General features: G+C 44.2%; 1 protein-coding gene across 3 annotated transcripts in view; it reads left to right on the top strand.

The window, feature by feature from the left end:
• Positions 1-18,067, top strand: part of LOC121584873 (membrane-associated phosphatidylinositol transfer protein 2) — a 65,637-nt gene that overhangs the window by 26,186 nt on the left and 21,384 nt on the right. For all 3 annotated transcript variants that reach the window (XM_041901064.2, XM_041901063.2, XM_041901065.2), the window contains exon 2: positions 14,370-14,585. In XM_041901064.2, coding sequence (XP_041756998.1) covers positions 14,508-14,585 — 78 coding nt within the window. In that variant the 5' untranslated portion in view covers positions 14,370-14,507. The remainder of the gene's footprint in view (positions 1-14,369; positions 14,586-18,067) is intronic.

Raw genomic sequence — 18,067 nt, 5'->3', positions numbered from 1 at the left:
GGCCGCCCAGCCAAACTGAGCAATCGGGGGGAAAAGGGCCTTGGTCAGGGAGGTGACCAAGAACCCGATGGTCACTCTGACTGAGCTCCAGAGTTCCTTTGTGGAGATGGGAGAACCTTCCAGAAGGACAATCATCACTGCAGCACTCCACCAATCAGGCCCACTTGGAGTTTGCCAAAAGGCACCTAAAGGACTCTCAGACCATGAGAAACAAGCTTCTCTGGTCTGATGAAACCAAGATTGAACTCTTTGGCCTGAATGCCAAGCATCACGTCTGGAGGAAACCTGGCACCATCCCTGTGGGGGTGTTTTTCAGCGGCAGGGACTGGGAGACTAGTCAGGATCGAGGGAAAGATGAACGTAACAATGTACAGAGAGATCCTTGATGAAAACCTGCTCCAGAGTGCTTGGGCGATGGTTAACCTTCCAACAGGACAAGGACCCTAAGCACACAGCCAAGACAACGCAGGAGTGGCTTCGGGACAAGTCTCTCAATGTCCTTGAGTGGCCCAGCCAGAGCCCGGACTTCAACCCGATCGAACATCTCTGGAGAGACCTGAAAATAGCTGTGCAGCGACTCTCCCCATCCAACCTGACAGAGCTTGTGAGGATATGCAGAGAAGAATGGGAGAAACTCTCCAAATACAGGTGTGCCAAGCTTGTAGCGTCATACCCAAGAAGACTCGAGGCTGTAATCGCTGCCAAAGGTGTTTCAACAAAGTACTGAGTAAAGGGTCTGAATACTTGTAAATGTGATATTTACGTCTAAAAACCTGTTTTTACTTTGTCATTATGGGGTATTGTGTGTAGATTGATAAGGATAAAAAATTAAATAAGAATACGTCTGTAACTTAACAAAATGCGGAAAAAGTCAAGGGTTCTGAATACTTTCCGAATGCACTGTAGCCTACTAATGTACAGTGAGCACCATAATTCATTGGACAGTGACATTTTTTTTTGTTATTTTGGTTCTGTACTCAAGCACTTTGAGTTTGGAAGGATACAATGACAATGAGGGTGAAGTGCAGACTGTCAGCTTTAATTTGAGGGTATATTCATACATATCGGATGAACCGTTTAGAAATGATAGCACCTTTTGTACATGGTCCCCCCATTTTAAGGTACTACAAGTCAGGAACATTGCAAAAACCCTGGCCATGCCCAAGTCAACAGTTTGGTTCATCATTAACAAGAAAAAAACAACCGGTGAACTCAATTATGTCAAAAGACCCGGTAGACCGAGGAAGACCACTGTAGTGGATGACCAGAGAATATTCTCTATGATGAAGGAAAAAACCTTGACAACAGCCCAACAGATCAAAAACACTCTCCTGGATGGATGTGTCAAAGTCTACCATACGTAGAAGACTACACCAGCAGGACTACAGAGGGTACACTACAAGATGCAAACCACTGATAAGCCTGAAGAACAGAAAGGTACAGTTTGCTAAAAAGCACCTAAAAAAGCCCCAAGAGTTCTGGAAAAAAGTATTGTGGACAGATGAGACAAGGATTAACATGTACCAGAGTGATGGAAAGAGGAAAGTGCGGAGAAAAAAAAGAAATGCCCATGATCCAAAGCATACCACCTCATTCGTGAAACATGGTGGAGGGGGTGTATGGCTTGGGCCTGTATGGCTGCCAGTGGAACAGGCTCACTTGTCTTCATTGATGTGACTGCAGACAGAAGTAGAACAATGAATTCTGAAGTCTACAGAAATATTTTATCTGCTCAGATAAAACCAAACGCCTCCAAACTCATTGGCCGGCACTTCATCATGCAACAAGACAATGACCCTAAACATACTGCTAGAGCAACGAAGGGGTTTTTGATGGCCAAAAAGTGGAAGATCCTTGACTGGCCGAGTCAATCACCGGATCTGAATCCAATTGAACATGCATTTTACATGCTGAAGAGGAGACTGAAGGCAATAAGTCCCTTAAACAAGCAGGAACTGAAGATGGCTGCAGTACAGGCCTGGCAGAGCATCACCAGGGAAGATACCCTGGTGGTCCTCTGTAGCTCAGCTGGTAGAGCACGGCGCTTGTAACGCCAAGGTAGTGGGTTCGATCCCCGGGACCACCCATACACAAATTTATTTATTTTAAAATGTATGCACGCATGACTGTAAGTCGCTTTGGATAAAAGCGTCTGCTAAATGGCATATTATTATTATATTATTATACCCAGCGTCTGGTGATATCGATGCATCGCAGACTTCAAGCAGTCATTGCAAAGGATATGCGACCAAATATTAACAATAATTACTTTATTCTACATTATGTTAAACTGTCCAATGTTTTTTGATGCCCGAAAATGGGGGGGACCATGTACAAAAGCTTCTATAATTTCTAAACGTTTCATCCGATATGTATGTAAATACCCTCAAATTAAAGCTGACAGTCTGCACTTCACCCTCATTGTCATTGTATCCTTTCAAACTCAAAGTGCTAGAGTACAGAACCAAAATAACAAATAAATGGTCACTGTACAATGAATTATGGTGCTCACTGTATGTGTGGTATAATTTTTTACTGTCCAGTGTGCTATGATCTCTTCAACCGTGTTCCAGGGGTCTTTGGCCTATAGGCTACATTTTGGAGTTATTTGGCCACTTTAGTTGTGATACAAACTGTAAAAAAAGGCCATGCCTGTGCATGTGACTTTCCCCACAGTCCTGTTTTCTCCCTTTCTCAGGTGTCTATCACAGCCTCCTGGTTTCAGCCAATATGTGTGGCCGGATGGACATTTGGACTCTCCCACTCAGCCCTAGCTCAGAGTAGTTATTGTCTTCAGCCGATGAGGACGCAAAGTTTGGCTGGGGACCAAGTTTTCTGTGTGTTTTCTAGAAATGTTTGTGCGCGCATTCGCAATAACCACATGATCACTTCTGATGTAAGTGTGTGTGTGTGTGTGTGTGCAACTGTGTGGTGGTGACTAAGACAATAAAACTCTGGATATGGACACATCTGCCTGGTTCTTACCGGACCGCCTCTAGCGGGGTCAGACCAAAGTAGAGTCCGCTTTGCTTTGCCAGCAGGTCTGCAGTCTCCTGCCCTGCTCGGATCGCGGCCCCCTGGCTTATCGGGCATGCAGCTCACTATCCCACCAGGCTTAGAGCCCTCTGCCATGCTAGGCCCTAAGTTAGCTGCCCCATTTGCAGGTCTGCGGTCTCATGCTCTGCTTGGATATGGACACATCTGCCTGGTTCTTACCAGACCATGTCCAGTGGGGTCATACCAAAGTAGAGTCTGCTTAAGTCACTAGCGGATGAGGGCTCAGAAGCCAACTGCTCAGATGGCTCCAGCTAGCCGTTTCTACACAAACCTTATCAAAACATATACTGTAGGCCTATTGGTTAGGCTCCATGATGAAAGCGACTGTGATTTTAAAATGCATGCACAGTTTCTTGCACATGCTGGGCATCATTCACAAGTAGTAATATTCTCACCCATCAGACTATTCTCAATTTAATCATGTCATTACATATACTAAATAATATATGTGTGAAATTAGTTTTGATTTATAATGGGCCATTTTCATGCACTTGTCGGAACAGGGGCAGGGTAAAACATGACATGTCATCCGTATGCACTTGAATAGCGAATGGAGGACGCTTTTCCGACGGTTTATTTTCATGCCAGCCAGGTAGGCTACTCCGGTTGTAAAGCGAAGCAATGTGCTTAATATTGGGAAAGTTGAGAAATAAATATAGTAGGCCTAGCCTATACAGTGGGGGTAAAAAGTATTTAGTCAGCCACCAATTGTGCAAGTTCTCCCACTTAAAAAGATGAGAGAGGCCTGTAATTTTCATCATAGGTACACGTCAACTATGACAGACAAATTGAGGAAAAAAAATCCCGAAAATCACATTGTAGGATTTTTTATGAATTTATTTGCAAATTATGGTGGAAAATAAGTATTTGGTCACCTACAAACAAGCAAGATTTCTGGCTCTCACAGACCTGTAACTTCTTCTTTAAGAGGCTCCTCTGTCCTCCACTCGTTACCTGTATTAATGGCACCTGTTTGAACTTGTTATCAGTATAAAAGACACCTGTCCACAACTTCAAACAGTCACACTCCAAACTCCACTATGGCCAAGACCAAAGAGCTGTCAAAGGACACCAGAAACAAAATTGTAGACCTGCACCAGGCTGGGAAGACTGAATCTGCAATAGGTAAGCAGCTTGGTTTGAAGAAATCAACTGTGGGAGCAATTATTAGGAAATGGAAGACATACAAGACCACTGATAATCTCCCTCGATCTGGGGCTCCACGCAAGATCTCACCCCGTGGGGTCAAAATGATCACAAGAACGGTGAGCAAAAATCCCAGAACCACACGGGGGGACCTAGTGAATGACCTGCAGAGAGCTGGGACCAAAGTAACAAAGCCTACCATCAGTAACACACTACGCCGCCAGGGACTCAAATCCTGCAGTGCCAGACATGTCCCCCTGCTTAAGCCAGTACATGTCCAGGCCCGTCTGAAGTTTGTTAGAGTGCATTTGGATGATCCAGAAGAGGATTGGGAGAATGTCATATGGTCAGATGAAACCAAAATAGAACTTTTTGGTAAAAACTCAACTCGTCGTGTTTGGAGGACAAAGAATGCTGAGTTGCATCCAAAGAACACCATACCTACTGTGAAGCATGGGGGTGGAATCATCATGCTTTGGGGCTGTTTTTCTGCAAAGGGACCAGGACGACTGATCCGTGTAAAGGAAAGAATGAATGGGGCCATGTATCGTGAGATTTTGAGTGAAAACCTTCCATCAGCAAGGGCATTGAAGATGAAACGTGGCTGGGTCTTTCAGCATGACAATGATCCCAAACACACCGCCCGGGCAACGAAGGAGTGGCTTCGTAAGAAGCATTTCAAGGTCCTGAAGTGGCCTAGCCAGTCTCCAGATCTCAACCCCATAGAAAATCTTTGGAGGGAGTTGAAAGTCCGTGTTGCCCAGCGACAGCCCCAAAACATCACTGCTCTAGAGGAGATCTGCATGGAGGAATGGGCCAAAATACCAGCAACAGTGTGTGAAAACCTTGTGAAGACTTACAGAAAACGTTTGACCTGTGTCATTGCCAACAAAGGGTATATAACAAAGTATTGAGAAACTTTTGTTATTGACCAAATACTTATTTTCCACCATAATTTGCAAATAAATTCAAAAAAAATCCTACAATGTGATTTTCTGGAGAAAAAAAAACTCAATTTGTCTGTCATAGTTGATGTGTACCTATGATGAAAATTACAGGCCTCTCTCATCTTTTTAAGTGGGAGAACTTGCACAATTGGTGGCTGACTAAATACTTTTTTCCCCCACTGTAGATAGCTGATGGGATTCTCCTCTTTTTAATAGAGGCCATCAAAACTCTTGTTTTCTCACGCAATTGCATAGCCTGTAGAAATATTGCGCAACATGAGCTTATAGGAACACTTATTTAATTCTATGCATCAACCAGCTATGAGGAGCTGGCTCTCACTGCGCAACAGGTGATCCTATTCCGCTCAAACTCATTCAGTATTTGATTTGATTTTCGATTGCATTTGCATTGATGTCAGAGTGATTAGAGGGACAATAGTGCGCTGAGTACTTATCAAGTTTGGTAGGCTACTAATGACCATCAGCGGCATCCGAGCGCAGGTTTGAAAAAGTGTAGTTACTGTGACTCAACGGTCACGTGGAATTTGACTATGGTTATAACTCCTGTGTGGCGGTAATAAGGTCACCGTAACAGCCCTAGTTCTGAATGACCTCCCTAGGTACATTTTACATTACATTTGAGTCATTTAGCAGACGCTCTTATCCAGAGCGACTTACAGTTAGAGTGCATACATTATTTTTATTTTTCATACTGGCCCCCCGTGGGAATCGAACCCACAACCCTGTCGTTGCAAACGCCATGCTCTACCAACTGAGCTACATCCCTGCCGGCCATTCCCTCCCCTACCCTGGACGACGCTGGGCCAATTGTGCGCCGCCCCATGGGTCTCCCGGTCGCGGCCGGCTACGACAGAGCCTGGATACGAACCAGGATCTCTAGTGGCACACCGACCACTGCGCCACTCGGTACCTGGGGCCTCAGGCTAGTAGCGGACATGGAGGTATCAGTCTCATTCCAAACGCAGCCTGTGCTCTTCCATGTCTAACATTTATAAAAGGTGTGTTCACAATTATAGCAGTGCCGTCCACGATCTTCACAGTCATGTCAGGGGTAAAAGAGATGCTGTGTCAGTACAGTGTCAGGAGTTTTGAGGAGGGTTATTTGATGTCCTGCTCATACTCTGTCTTGGTTAGCAAGGTTACAGCAACACCATCCACAAGGGCAGAGGTCAGTTTCCACCTCAGAGGGGAGTAAGTGAGGGCACAACCTTGTGCTCAAGCAATCATATGGAGGGTTTTCAAGTTAGCAGTACAGAGAGGTTACAGGGAGATATCTGGGGGCAGTACAAGTCAAGATGTTACACCAGATTTTACTCACTTGCTGCTGGCCACCACTATTCAATTCAATTAAAATAACTTTATTTATAAACCCCTGAGAAACCCTTCAGATGACACCCATCCACAGTGGTTCAGTTAGACTAGTTTTAGTAGCGAATCCTCAGCCCACCGGATGAGTGCAGCTATTGCGTCACTACCAAGGGGGTAGCAGAGACTGTATTTTTAGAAGGGAATGGGCATATTCTACGAACGTACAGCGTCAAGCGCTCTGCTTGCTTGCGTATGCTAGGATTATTGTGTCCATTCTATGTTTAGACTTAGTGTGCATGTATGAGAGGGGGTGTGTGTGTGTGTGTGTGTTTTCTAGGTAAAGCATGGTGCAAGTGGTCTATGTGAAGGTTGCTGGTGGTACATGAGTGAGAGGCATCTGTATAATTGCCAATTGATTCTAGTTGTGGAAAGATTACCGGGTGTTTTCTGTTATGGCATTTTCTGGGTAGCATCTCACAGGAAACTTGCTTCTGGGAAAACTACTAAGCCATTATTAGAAAGATTATGGTGTTCGGTTGAGGAACAGTGCTGATTTTACACTGATCAGTAGAAAAGATGGAGGAGAAAAGACTAAGCAGAGTAACTAAAGTTATTCCCTGTTTGATGGGGAGGTTTGCTAGGATGCTGCTCTCTGTTCCCCTTCAGGACCTGTGTCAACCATCAGTGCACCAGACCAGACAATCTCTCTCCCCAGCCTGCCTGTTTAATGCACAGAAAGGTTTTAGAGGAGTTTAACAATACTGGTGTGTCAGTTCGTGAGTGTCTCTTTCAGGAGTCTCTGAAAGTTGGGTAGAGACTGAGAGAGAGCGTGAAAGAGACATTGACAGATGGAGAAAATGGGAAGGGAGGAGAAGAGTAACTGTGATAGAGGAGAGCCTTCGCTCTCCTCCATCTCTGAGCGGTGAAGCGAGAGGCTCATGAATCTTGTATGCGTCAGCACAATCCCTTTCTGCAGCGTCATCATTGCTGCCCACAGGCTCCCGTCAGGTCCCCCTGGACAGAGCCATGCCGTGACAGTGCACTGGTGTGTAGGAATCTCTCTCTCTCTCCATCTCTCTTTTTTTCTCTCTCTCATACACTCATACCTTATCACTCACTCACTCTTTCTGACTGCAGAGGTCTGTAGGGACAAGGACACAAGGGCCTTTCTCTCCTCTGTCTTGACTGCTGAACAGTCAGCAGTGTGTTTTGAGCATGGCAGACTACTGTATGTTTCTGTCAGTGTGCATGTTACAGTATTCAAGACTACATTAGCATCTGTGGGTGTGTTAGCACATCAGTGTGTGTGAGAGGGTGTGTTTCATCAAATAGCACTAGAGAAGTAGGCCTAAATTTGTCCATTTGGGTGGTGACTCAAATACTTAATCTCACGCTCTCCTCTGTGTAGATTTATCCCTGTTCCACTTCCCCTAGATAACATATAAACAGTGTCTGCCTTGCGTCCCTGTTCTGCCCCTAAACAGCAGGAAGCAGATTGTACAGTCAACTTTCCTGCCAGTTCTTGACTATGGTGACATCATTTACCGGAATACAGCAGCCACTACTCTTAAACCTTTGGATGCCGTCTACCATAGCGCCCTTCGCTTTATCACAGGGGACAGTTTTAATAAGCATCACTGCATCCTGTATCAAAAGGTTGGCTGGTCTTCATTAAAGTCCCGTAGATCCCTTCAATATTCCCTTTTTGTTTACAAAGCTCTACTACACAAGCTTCTGACTTACCTAACTTTGTTGTTGAAGTATAAAAATGTGAGTTACCAAATCTGTTCACAACTCTTGAGGTTCCTCGGGTCTTGACTGCATTGGGTAAATCCGCCTTCAGTTTTAATGACCCCAACCAGACCTGTTGCCAGAGAATGTAATGTTAATTTCTCTACCATAGATTCTTAAATCTTAGTGCTTAGAATAGCCAATTATATTTAATTTCGCCAACCATTTTGTTTGTTTGGCTTCTTTTTGAAGGCCACAGGGTCAACTTGAGGGTTAAACTAATGCATTCTGGGAAATGTAGTATTTTCCCCCATTTTGAACAAAATGTAAGTCATTTTAATTAAATATAATAACTTAAAATATATGATCATTCAGTTTAAGTTGATTGTTTCAACAATATTTTATGTATGTATTTAACGACATGTTTTTTATGTACATTGTGTATATTTGTATAGACTACACGTAATATAGAATAGAAGAGACATTTGAATTTCATTTAATTTCACTTAATCAAATTATATTTTATTTCATTCAAATTTGAATTGCAATTCTGTATCCTATTAAATACTTCATTTCAAATTCAAGAATTTAATTGGAATTTGAGGCATTCTCAATTCTGAATTGAGCCCAACTCTGGTCCGGGCTGGACCAAAAGTCTACATCTGTGGACCTTGAAATTAAAGCCGGGGTGGAACGTACCACAAAACGACTTCGGTGGATGTCAAAATCAAGGCCATATGTTTTCTAAGATTCCTTTTTGATATGTTTGACCAGAAATCAAAGCCTTTGCTTATTCCTTAACATTAAGGATAGAAAATGGTTGAAAAAATTTACAGTACCAGTCAAAAGTTTGGACACACCTACTCATTCAAGGTTGTTCTTTATTTTTACTATTTTTTACATTGTAGAATAATAGTGAAGACATCAAAACTATGAAATGATACATATGGAATCATGTAGTAACCAAAAAAGTGTTAAACAAATCTAGATATATTTTATATTTGAGATTCTTCAAATAGCCACCCTTTGCCTTGATGACAGCTTTGCACACTCTTGGCATTCTCTCAACCAGCTTCACCTGGAATGCTTTTCCAACAGTCTTGAAGGAGTTCCCACATATGCTGAGCACTTGTTGGCTGCTTTTCCTTCACTCTGCCATCCGACTCATCCCAAACCATCTCAATTGGATTGAGGTTGGGGGATTTTGGAGGCCAGGTCATCTGATGCAGTACTCCATTACTCTCCTTCTTGGAAAATAGCCCTTGCACAGCCTGGAGGTGTGTTGGGTCATTGTCCTGTTGAAAAACAAATGATAGTCCCACTAAGCCCAAACCAGATGGGATGGCGTATCGCTGTGGTAGCCATGCTGGTTAAGTGTGCCTTGAATTCTAAATAAATCACTGACAGTGTCACCAGCAAAATACCCCCACACCATAACAACTCCTCCTCCATGCTTTACGGTGGGAACTACACATGCAGAGATCATCCGTTCACCCAAAAATCTCCAATTTGGACTCCACAGGTCTAATGTCCATTGCTCGTGTTTCTTGGCCCAAGCAGGTCTCTTCTTATTGGTGTCCTTTAGTAGTGGTTTCTTTGCAGCAATTTGACAATGAAGGCCTGATTCACACAGTCTCCTCTGAACAGTTGATGTTGAGATGTCTGTTACTTGAACTCTGTGAAGCATTTATTTGGGCTGCAATTTCTGAGGCTTGTAACTCTAATGAACTTATCCTCTGCAGCAGAGGTAACTCTGGGTCTTCCTTTCCTGTGGCGGTCCTCATGAGAGCCAGTTTCATCATAGCGCTTGATGGTTTTTGCGACTGCACTTGAAGAAACGTTCAAAGTTCTTGAAATGTTCCGTATTGACTGACCTTCACGTCTTAAAGTGATGATGGACTGTCATTTCTCTTTGCTGATTTGAGCTGTTCGTGCCATAATATGGACTTAGCCCTATTTGGTAAAATACCATCTTCTGTATACCCCCTACATTGTCACAACACAACTGATTGGCTCAAACACATTAAGAAGGAAAGAAATTACACAAATTAACTTTTAAGAAGGCACACCTGTTAATTGAAATGCATTCCAGGTGACTACCTCATGAAGCTGGTTGAGAGCATGCCAAGAGTGTGCAAAGCTGTCATCAAGGCAAAGGGTGGCTATTTGAAGAATCTCAAATATAAAATAAATTTTGATTTGTTTAACACTTTTTTGGTTACTACATGATTCCATATGTGTTATTTCATAGTTTTGATGTCTTCACTATTATTCTACAATGTAGAAATAAAGAAAAACCCTTGAATGAGTAGGTGTGTCCTAACTTCTGACTGGTAGTGTATATACAGTTGAAGTCAGAAGTTTACATACACCTTAGCCAAATACATTTAAACTCAGTTTTTCCACAATTCCTGACATTTAATCCTAGTAAGAATTCCCTGTCTTAGGTCAGTAAGGATCACCACTTTATTTTAAGAATGTGAAATGTCAGAGTAATAGTAGTGATTTATTTCAGCTTTTATTTCTTTCATCACATTCCCAGTGGGTCAGAAGTTTACATACACTCAATTAGTATTTGGTAGCATTGCCTTTAAATTGTTTAACTTGGGTCAAACGTTTCAGGTAGCCTTCCACAAGCTTCCCACAATACGTTGGGCGAATTTTGGCCCATTCCTCCAAAAGTCAGGTTTGTAGGCCTCCTTGCTCGCACACGCTTTTTCAGTTCTGCCCACAAATGTTCTATAGGATTGAGGTCAGGGCTTTGTGATGGCCACTCCAATACCTTGACTTTGTTGTCCTTAAGCCATTTTGCCACAACTTTGGAAGTATGCTTGGGGTCATTGTCCATTTGGAAGACCCATTTGTGACCAAGCTTTAACTTCCTGACTGATGTCTTGAGATGTTGCTTCAATATATCCACATAATTGTCCTTCCTCATGATGCCATCTATTTTGTGAAGTGCACCAGTCCTTCCTGCAGCAAAGCACCCTCACAGCATGATGCTGCCACCCCCGTGCTTCACGGTTGGGATGGTGTTCTTCAGCTTGCAAGCGACCCCCTTTTTCCTCCAAACATAATGATGGTCATTATGGCCAAACAGTTCTATTTTTGTTTCATCAGACCAGAGGACATTTCTCCAAAAAGTACGATCTTTGTCCCCATGTGCAGTTGCAAACCGTAGTCTGGATTTTCTATGGCAGTTTTGGAGCAGTGGCTTCTTCCTTGCTGAGCGGCCTTTCAGGTTATGTCGATATAGGACTCGTTTTACTGTGGATATAGATACTTTTGTACCTGTTTCCTCAAGCATCTTCACAAGGTCCTTTGCTGTTGTTCTGGGATTGATTTGCACTTTTCGCACCAAAGTACGTTCATCTCTAGGAGACAGAACGCGTCTCCTTCCTGAGCGGTATGACGGCTGCGTGGTTCCATGGTGTTTATACTTGCGTACTATTGTTTGTACAGATGAACGTGGTACCTTCAGGCGTTTTTGGAATTTGCTCCCAAGGATGCACCAGACTTGTGGAGGTCTGCAATTTTTTTTCTGAGGTCTTGGCTGATTTATTTTGATTTTCCCATGATGTCAAGCAAAGAGGCACTGAGTTTGAAGGTAGGTCTTGAAATGCATCCACAGGTACACCTCCAATTGACTCAAATGATGTCAGTTAGCCTATCAGAAGCTTCTAAAGCCATGACATCATTTTCTGGAATTTTCCAAGCTGTTTAAAGGCACAGTCAACTTAGTGTATGTAAACTTCTGACCCACTGGAATTGTGATACAGTGAATTATAAGTTAAATAATCTGTCTGTAAACAATTGTTGGAAAAATTACTTGTGTCATGCACAAAGTAGATATCCTAACCGATTTGCCAAAACTATAGTTTAACAAGAAATTTGTGGAGTGGTTGAAAAACGAGTTTTAATGACTCCAACCTAAGTGTATGTAAACTTCTGACTTCAACTGTTATTTTCATAAATATATAGACTCTTGGCTTTCATTTGACACCAGATTTGACATGCTTCTATGGACATGTTTGTGCTCATGGGTCCTTTTACATGGAAATGACCTGTTCAGCTACAGGCGTGTCAGCATGATGAGTGGTGGTCTGTATTCTATTCTCTATCTACAGTAATGTTATCTGTTCTCCACAAAACATGGGCATGTCCTGCAGCCCCCCCCCCGGGCTCCCTCCTGTGCCCCTGCCTCCTCTGTAGGCCTCTCTAGCCTACTTTTATCTCTTTGTTTCCCAGGAGCGTGGTTATTTTAAGCAGAGCACGATGTTCCGCTCTTCTTTTGTAGATGTGTCGTCCCATCTAGAGCAGGCTGCTGCACATTGTGTGGAGAATATAAAGAAATAGTGGAGGAGGAGTGAGGAGGAAGAGATTTAAAACTCCACTGCTCTACCGCCCTCCCACACTGTTAGCCAGTGTTGCCTGCCTCTCAGTCACTGTTAAGTGTTTATGTCATCCTGGATGGGTCCCCTCCATGTCCTCTGTATTCTAGTGGTGCGTCACTCACCTTTAATGGGTTAAGTAAATGTCTAAGTGGAGGGGAGGGGGGAGAAGGTTGGTGGGAGCTCTCGACAGGTCGAGGACCTGAGTGTGTCAGGCGGCGTCACTGGGAGGCTCTCTCAAAGCCAGCCTTTGTTCAGTGGATTAGTGACGCAGTGTGAATATTAGCGTGATTTAGAGTGATTAGAGCCAGAGAGGACCACAGTTGCTGCTATTGGGGGGATTGCTATGGTTATGCAATGATGGGGTAATCACTAGTGGATGACCATGGGCTGCCAGTGTTAAGCTTGCACTCTGCTCTGTGCTCTCTCTCTCCCCAGGTTAGGCTTCAGGAGAATGGGGAAAGGGATTGGATCAGTGGAAACAATCTAAGGCAGTGAATACAGATCCTGGAGACTAACTGGAGGGTATGATAATACAGATCAATCAAGCCAGTGATTGCATTATTTAGACAATTTAGTTATAATTCAGTTGGATTATTGACACATGCTTGCCAGTGAGGACCTGGAATGAGGAACTGTGTTTTGACCAGAGCTCCGTGTTCTGTTTCTGTGTAGTCATCAGGTGTTGTTCTGCCCTAAGGGTCCAGGTAGATACAGTTCTGCCTCACTCACTCAGATCCTGTTTAGAACACTCCTTGTCTCAGTCTCTGGCCACATTGTTAAAAAAGAACATTATGATATGCATAATTCCACATAGTAATGACTGTTAAGCAGCATACATGCACAGGGGGCTCTGAGGAAGTTATGTAATGCCCCCCACTTCCAGCGGGTGTAATCCCTCTTATGCTGAATGAGCCCCCCATGTGATCGATCAACAGGTCTGGGAGAGAGGCTGGCTCATGGCCTGTGGTGCTGAGGTGACTGTTGTTGAGGCATTTAGAGGCTTGGCTGTTCTCCACACTCTGGTCCTGTGTGGCGGTCAGGTGCGTGCCCCCGCACTCTGGCTCTGGGCTGGGGTATATAAGAGCTGAGCCCAGCGGTGTGGGGGCCTTCCTGGGATCTGAGACGTGGAGGAAGACCACTGTTGGATGGAGTGGAGCTGATAGTCTCCCTCAGAAACGAGCTGTGGATCTGAGCGAACGACACCACTCCATACTGAGCGAATACCCCCGGAGACGTCGTCTTTCCTTTCATCATGTCTATCTGGGTGTGAGCCAGTTGAGAATGACATTTTATGTCCTTGGTTGTGAAAATAGAGGGATTTTACTGCCTAAGGCGAAGGACTGTTTTTGAATACAGGTATTTTTGGTCAGGATTTTGAACTTTGGTTCTTTTGGTTTTTGCAGCCATACTGTTGTAGCCTTGACGCATGCGGAATGGTTTTGTTATTTGTGGATGAATTCTGTGGAATCTGCTTTAAGAAAATTCCTAGGCCCTGGATTTTATTTTCTTTGAGTGTTTTAAGAGGTCAGATTTTTCAAGACCCACGGCTGGCTAACTTTCCCCACTCTATGACCAACTTCTACCAAGAAGCTGTTGATTTACATTTGAGTCATTTAGCAGACGCTCTTGTCCCCTGTGGGAATTGAACCCACAACCCTGACGTTGCAAGCGCCATGCTCTACCAACTGAGCCACACGGGACAAGATCATCAGTTGCTGTTAACTGTTCATCTATGTTACCATTATGTCTCTCCTTTCGTCCACAGGCATCACCGATGAGGACGCCAGCAGTGAATTGACGAGCCACACATAGAAGCCCCCCAGTCCCTCCCACCTCCAGCCCCCCTCCCCTCCCTCTGTCCCTCTCCCCTCCTTCTGACCCCTCTACCCCCACCCCACTCACCATGCTGATCAAGGAGTACCGGATCCCAATGCCAATGAGCGTGGACGAGTACCGCATCGCCCAGCTCTACATGATCCAGGTGTGTGGACTTGTACTAGACCTGTTTTAATAGGACTTTATCAGAGGAAGGGTTTTGACACTAGCAGGAAGTCAGGCTGATCAGTAATTTCTAACAAATGGGGTTGAACTCCAGAGCCATTGATTCTGGCCCAGTGCCATAGGCACATTGTAAACCTCAGCAAAGCGAACAGAGAGATAATCCACATGGATGGGTTGTTAACAATCTGAGGCAGACAGGAAAGGGATGGAGGTTAAATTGTCCTGTTGGATCAGTGACCCATAGTTACGTTTCCCCCTGACCTCAGCCTTCTCTGTGCAGCCTCTCTCTCTCGCTGGTGTGAAGTTCCCATTACCATGGTAACCATGACGACAGCAGCGTGCCGGCAGTCAGGTTTTGTTGGAGAGAGATGGAGTGTGGCGTGAGAGAGGAGAAGAAACCGTGGGGAGAATGTGGGGAAAGGCAGGGGAAGCGTAGGAGAGAGATACAGAGGGGGAGATAGGAGGGAAAAATATTTTGGGGAGAGTAGAAGGCAGAGTGTGGATACCCTGTCTTCATTACTGTATGTTGCTAGGGCAAACACCAGGCAGCATGCTGGCCCCTGACCCATCCCCAGTGTAAGCATGGTGCCTCAAGCCTGGCTTGGCCTCTCAGTACAATTAAAATCTTCTCTGTACTGTATGAGTATCTTCACTCCAGCCGGCCAGACTCCTCCTGACTCCATGTTCCACACTGCTGTCTCTCGTTTATCTTCATACCTTATCACGCTGCCTCCTTAATTGATAGTTAATTGTGAATTCATTATCACGACTGGAATTTGCAAAGATATCACAAATGCAGGGTGTAAGTGAAATGAAGTCGGCACTTTTCTCTCTCTAATCACCACCCACCGTTTTGCTCTTCCAGAAAAGTGAGAACCGTCTCAACAGGAAATATGTTTCACTGATCTGATACCATATGGCATGTAGCAGGATATGACTCTATCCTCCAGTCAATACAGCCAGCCAGGTAGTTTTGAGGAAGCTGAACAGAAAGTAGTGCTGAGCAATTAACCAACATTTAGGTAATTTTTCATTTTTTAAACAACTAATTGACCGATGTCGGTTCAATTATTTGAATTCCATTTTGTTAATTTTTTTTCTGTGAGCTCAATGTGCACATTGGGCTGCAGATTTTCTAGAGATAAATCAGATCATGCCCGAACTGTGCGATGTATTAGGGAGTTGTAGTTTCCAACAGGCCAATGTTCTACATAGTTTAGCACAGAAAACGTGATCATTAACTACAATTTCCATAATCCGCGTCTACTTGTCCGGTCTATGTTTCTTTTACGCCTGCTACGTCAATCAAGAAGGGATGCATAAAGAGCAGTTGCTTTGCGAGGTATTGGTATTCAGCAGTCATAAAAGTATGCCATATTTACTTCAAAGAACTACTAAAATAGTGATTTTGTCAGACAGCATAGGCAGCAGCTCTATAGAGATTAGATGATGGAATGAAATAATAAAGTCATCAAATACAACATGTAATAAACACAACAACTGAAATATTTGATTTAAGGTAGTCCTGAAGTAACATGAATAACTGATAATAATAAGTGATAAGCAGTCATGGGCAGTCACTACCATCAGGGACTTTTTTTTGTTTTATTCTGTGTTGCTACAGCATTCAACCCCTGCATAGTGCATTTAATGTTTTTAAATAATTATCGAAACCGAACTGACCTCAAAAAGCACTAATCGATTGAGTTGTCAACTAATGTGAATTCAACGTCAAATCAACTAAAATATTCACCATGTCATTGGATTTAGGTAAAAGGTGAAAAAAAGACTATCCCCTTACGTTGATGACTTTTTGCAAATCCAATCAGTTTTCCATGTTGATTCGACATCATCACATTGAACGTTTTTAGCTGAAATTATGTAGAACCAATGTTGATTCAACCTGTTTTTGCCCTGTGGGTTCCTTCAGCTCTACATTTAAATGTTTGTCATTTAGCAGACGCTCTTATCCAGAGCGACTTACAGGAGAAATTAGGGTTAAGTGCATTGCTCAAGGGCACATTGACAGATGTGTCACCTATTCGGCTTCGGGATTCGAACCAGCGACCTTTCGGTTACTGGCCCAATTCTCTTAACCGTTAGGCTACCTGCTGAGCTGTGGCCTGGGATTTTTTATCTTCCTGATGGTTTCTTGTGAGCTGCAGAGCACCAAGAGCCAATCTCTGGCAGGAGGGCAGGATTGATACTGGCCAGTGGCACACAGGCTCGCAGGCCACAGGCACCTGTCAGCAGGCTAATTAAGTGCCTTGTGTGGGTGTGCATGTGTGTGGGTGTATACACACTACAGTATGTCTGTGTAAGTGTCTGGCTGTGGGCGTGCGTTTGTGCAGCTGTGCGTACATGGGCCTATACTGTATGCTTTGCGGAGTGTTTTTGAGCATCTGCTTGTGTGTGTGTGTGTGTGTGTGTGTGTGTGTGTGTGTGTGTGTGTGTGTGTGTGTGTGTGTGTGTGTGTGTACACTGAGTGTACAAAACATTAGGAACACCTTCCTAAAATTGAGTTGCACCCCGTTTTGCCCTCAGAACTTCCTCAATTCGTCAGGGCATGGACTCTACAAGGTACCGAAAGTGTTCCACAGGAATGCTGGCCCATGTTGACTCCAATGCTTCCCACAGTTGGCTGGTTGTCTTTTGGGTGGTGGGCCTGTCTTGATACGCATGGGAAACTCACGCAGCATTGCAGTTCTTGATGCACTCAAACCGGTGTGACTGGCACCTACTACCATACCCCGTTCAAAGGCACTTTTATCTTGCCCATTCACCCTCTGAATGGCACACACAAACAATCCATGTCTCAATTGTCTCTGCTTAAAATCCTTCTTTAACCTGTCTCCTCCCCTTCATCTACACTGATTTGAAGTGGATTTAACAAGTGACATCAATAAGGGATCATAGCTTTCACCTGGATTCACCTGGTCAGGCTATGTCATGGAAAGAGCAGGTGTTCAGTCAGTATCTGTGCTGTGTCTGGAGCTGTGTCTGGCTGTTGAGAGCAGGGCGGGTGGCTAATGAACGACCTGTCAGAGGTAATGAGGGCTGGAGGGGTGGACACCTCACGCACCATCTCATCTCCCCACCACACCACAGATTCACTGCCTGCTCTGACACTCCATCTTGCTCTCCTTCTCTATCCTGTTCTCCCTCTCTATCCTGTTCTCCCTCTCTATCCTGTTCTCCTTCTCTATCCTGTTCTCCCTCTCTATCCTGTTCTCCCTCTCTATCCTGTTCTCCTTCTCTATCCTGTTCTCCTTCTCTATCCTGTTCTCCTACACTATCCTGTTCTCCTACACTATCCTGTTCTCCTTCTCTATCCTGTTCTCCCTCTCTATCCTGTTCTCCCTCTCTATCCTGTTCTCCCTCTCTATCCTGTTCTCCTTCTCTATCCTGTTCTCCTTCTCTATCCTGTTCTCCCTCTCTATCCTGTTCTCCCTCTCTATCCTG

Source organism: Coregonus clupeaformis, chromosome 16 (genome assembly GCF_020615455.1).
Source record: "Coregonus clupeaformis isolate EN_2021a chromosome 16, ASM2061545v1, whole genome shotgun sequence".
NCBI classification, from domain to species: Eukaryota; Metazoa; Chordata; class Actinopteri; order Salmoniformes; family Salmonidae; genus Coregonus; species Coregonus clupeaformis.
This window is presented reverse-complemented; position numbering and strand designations above follow the sequence as displayed.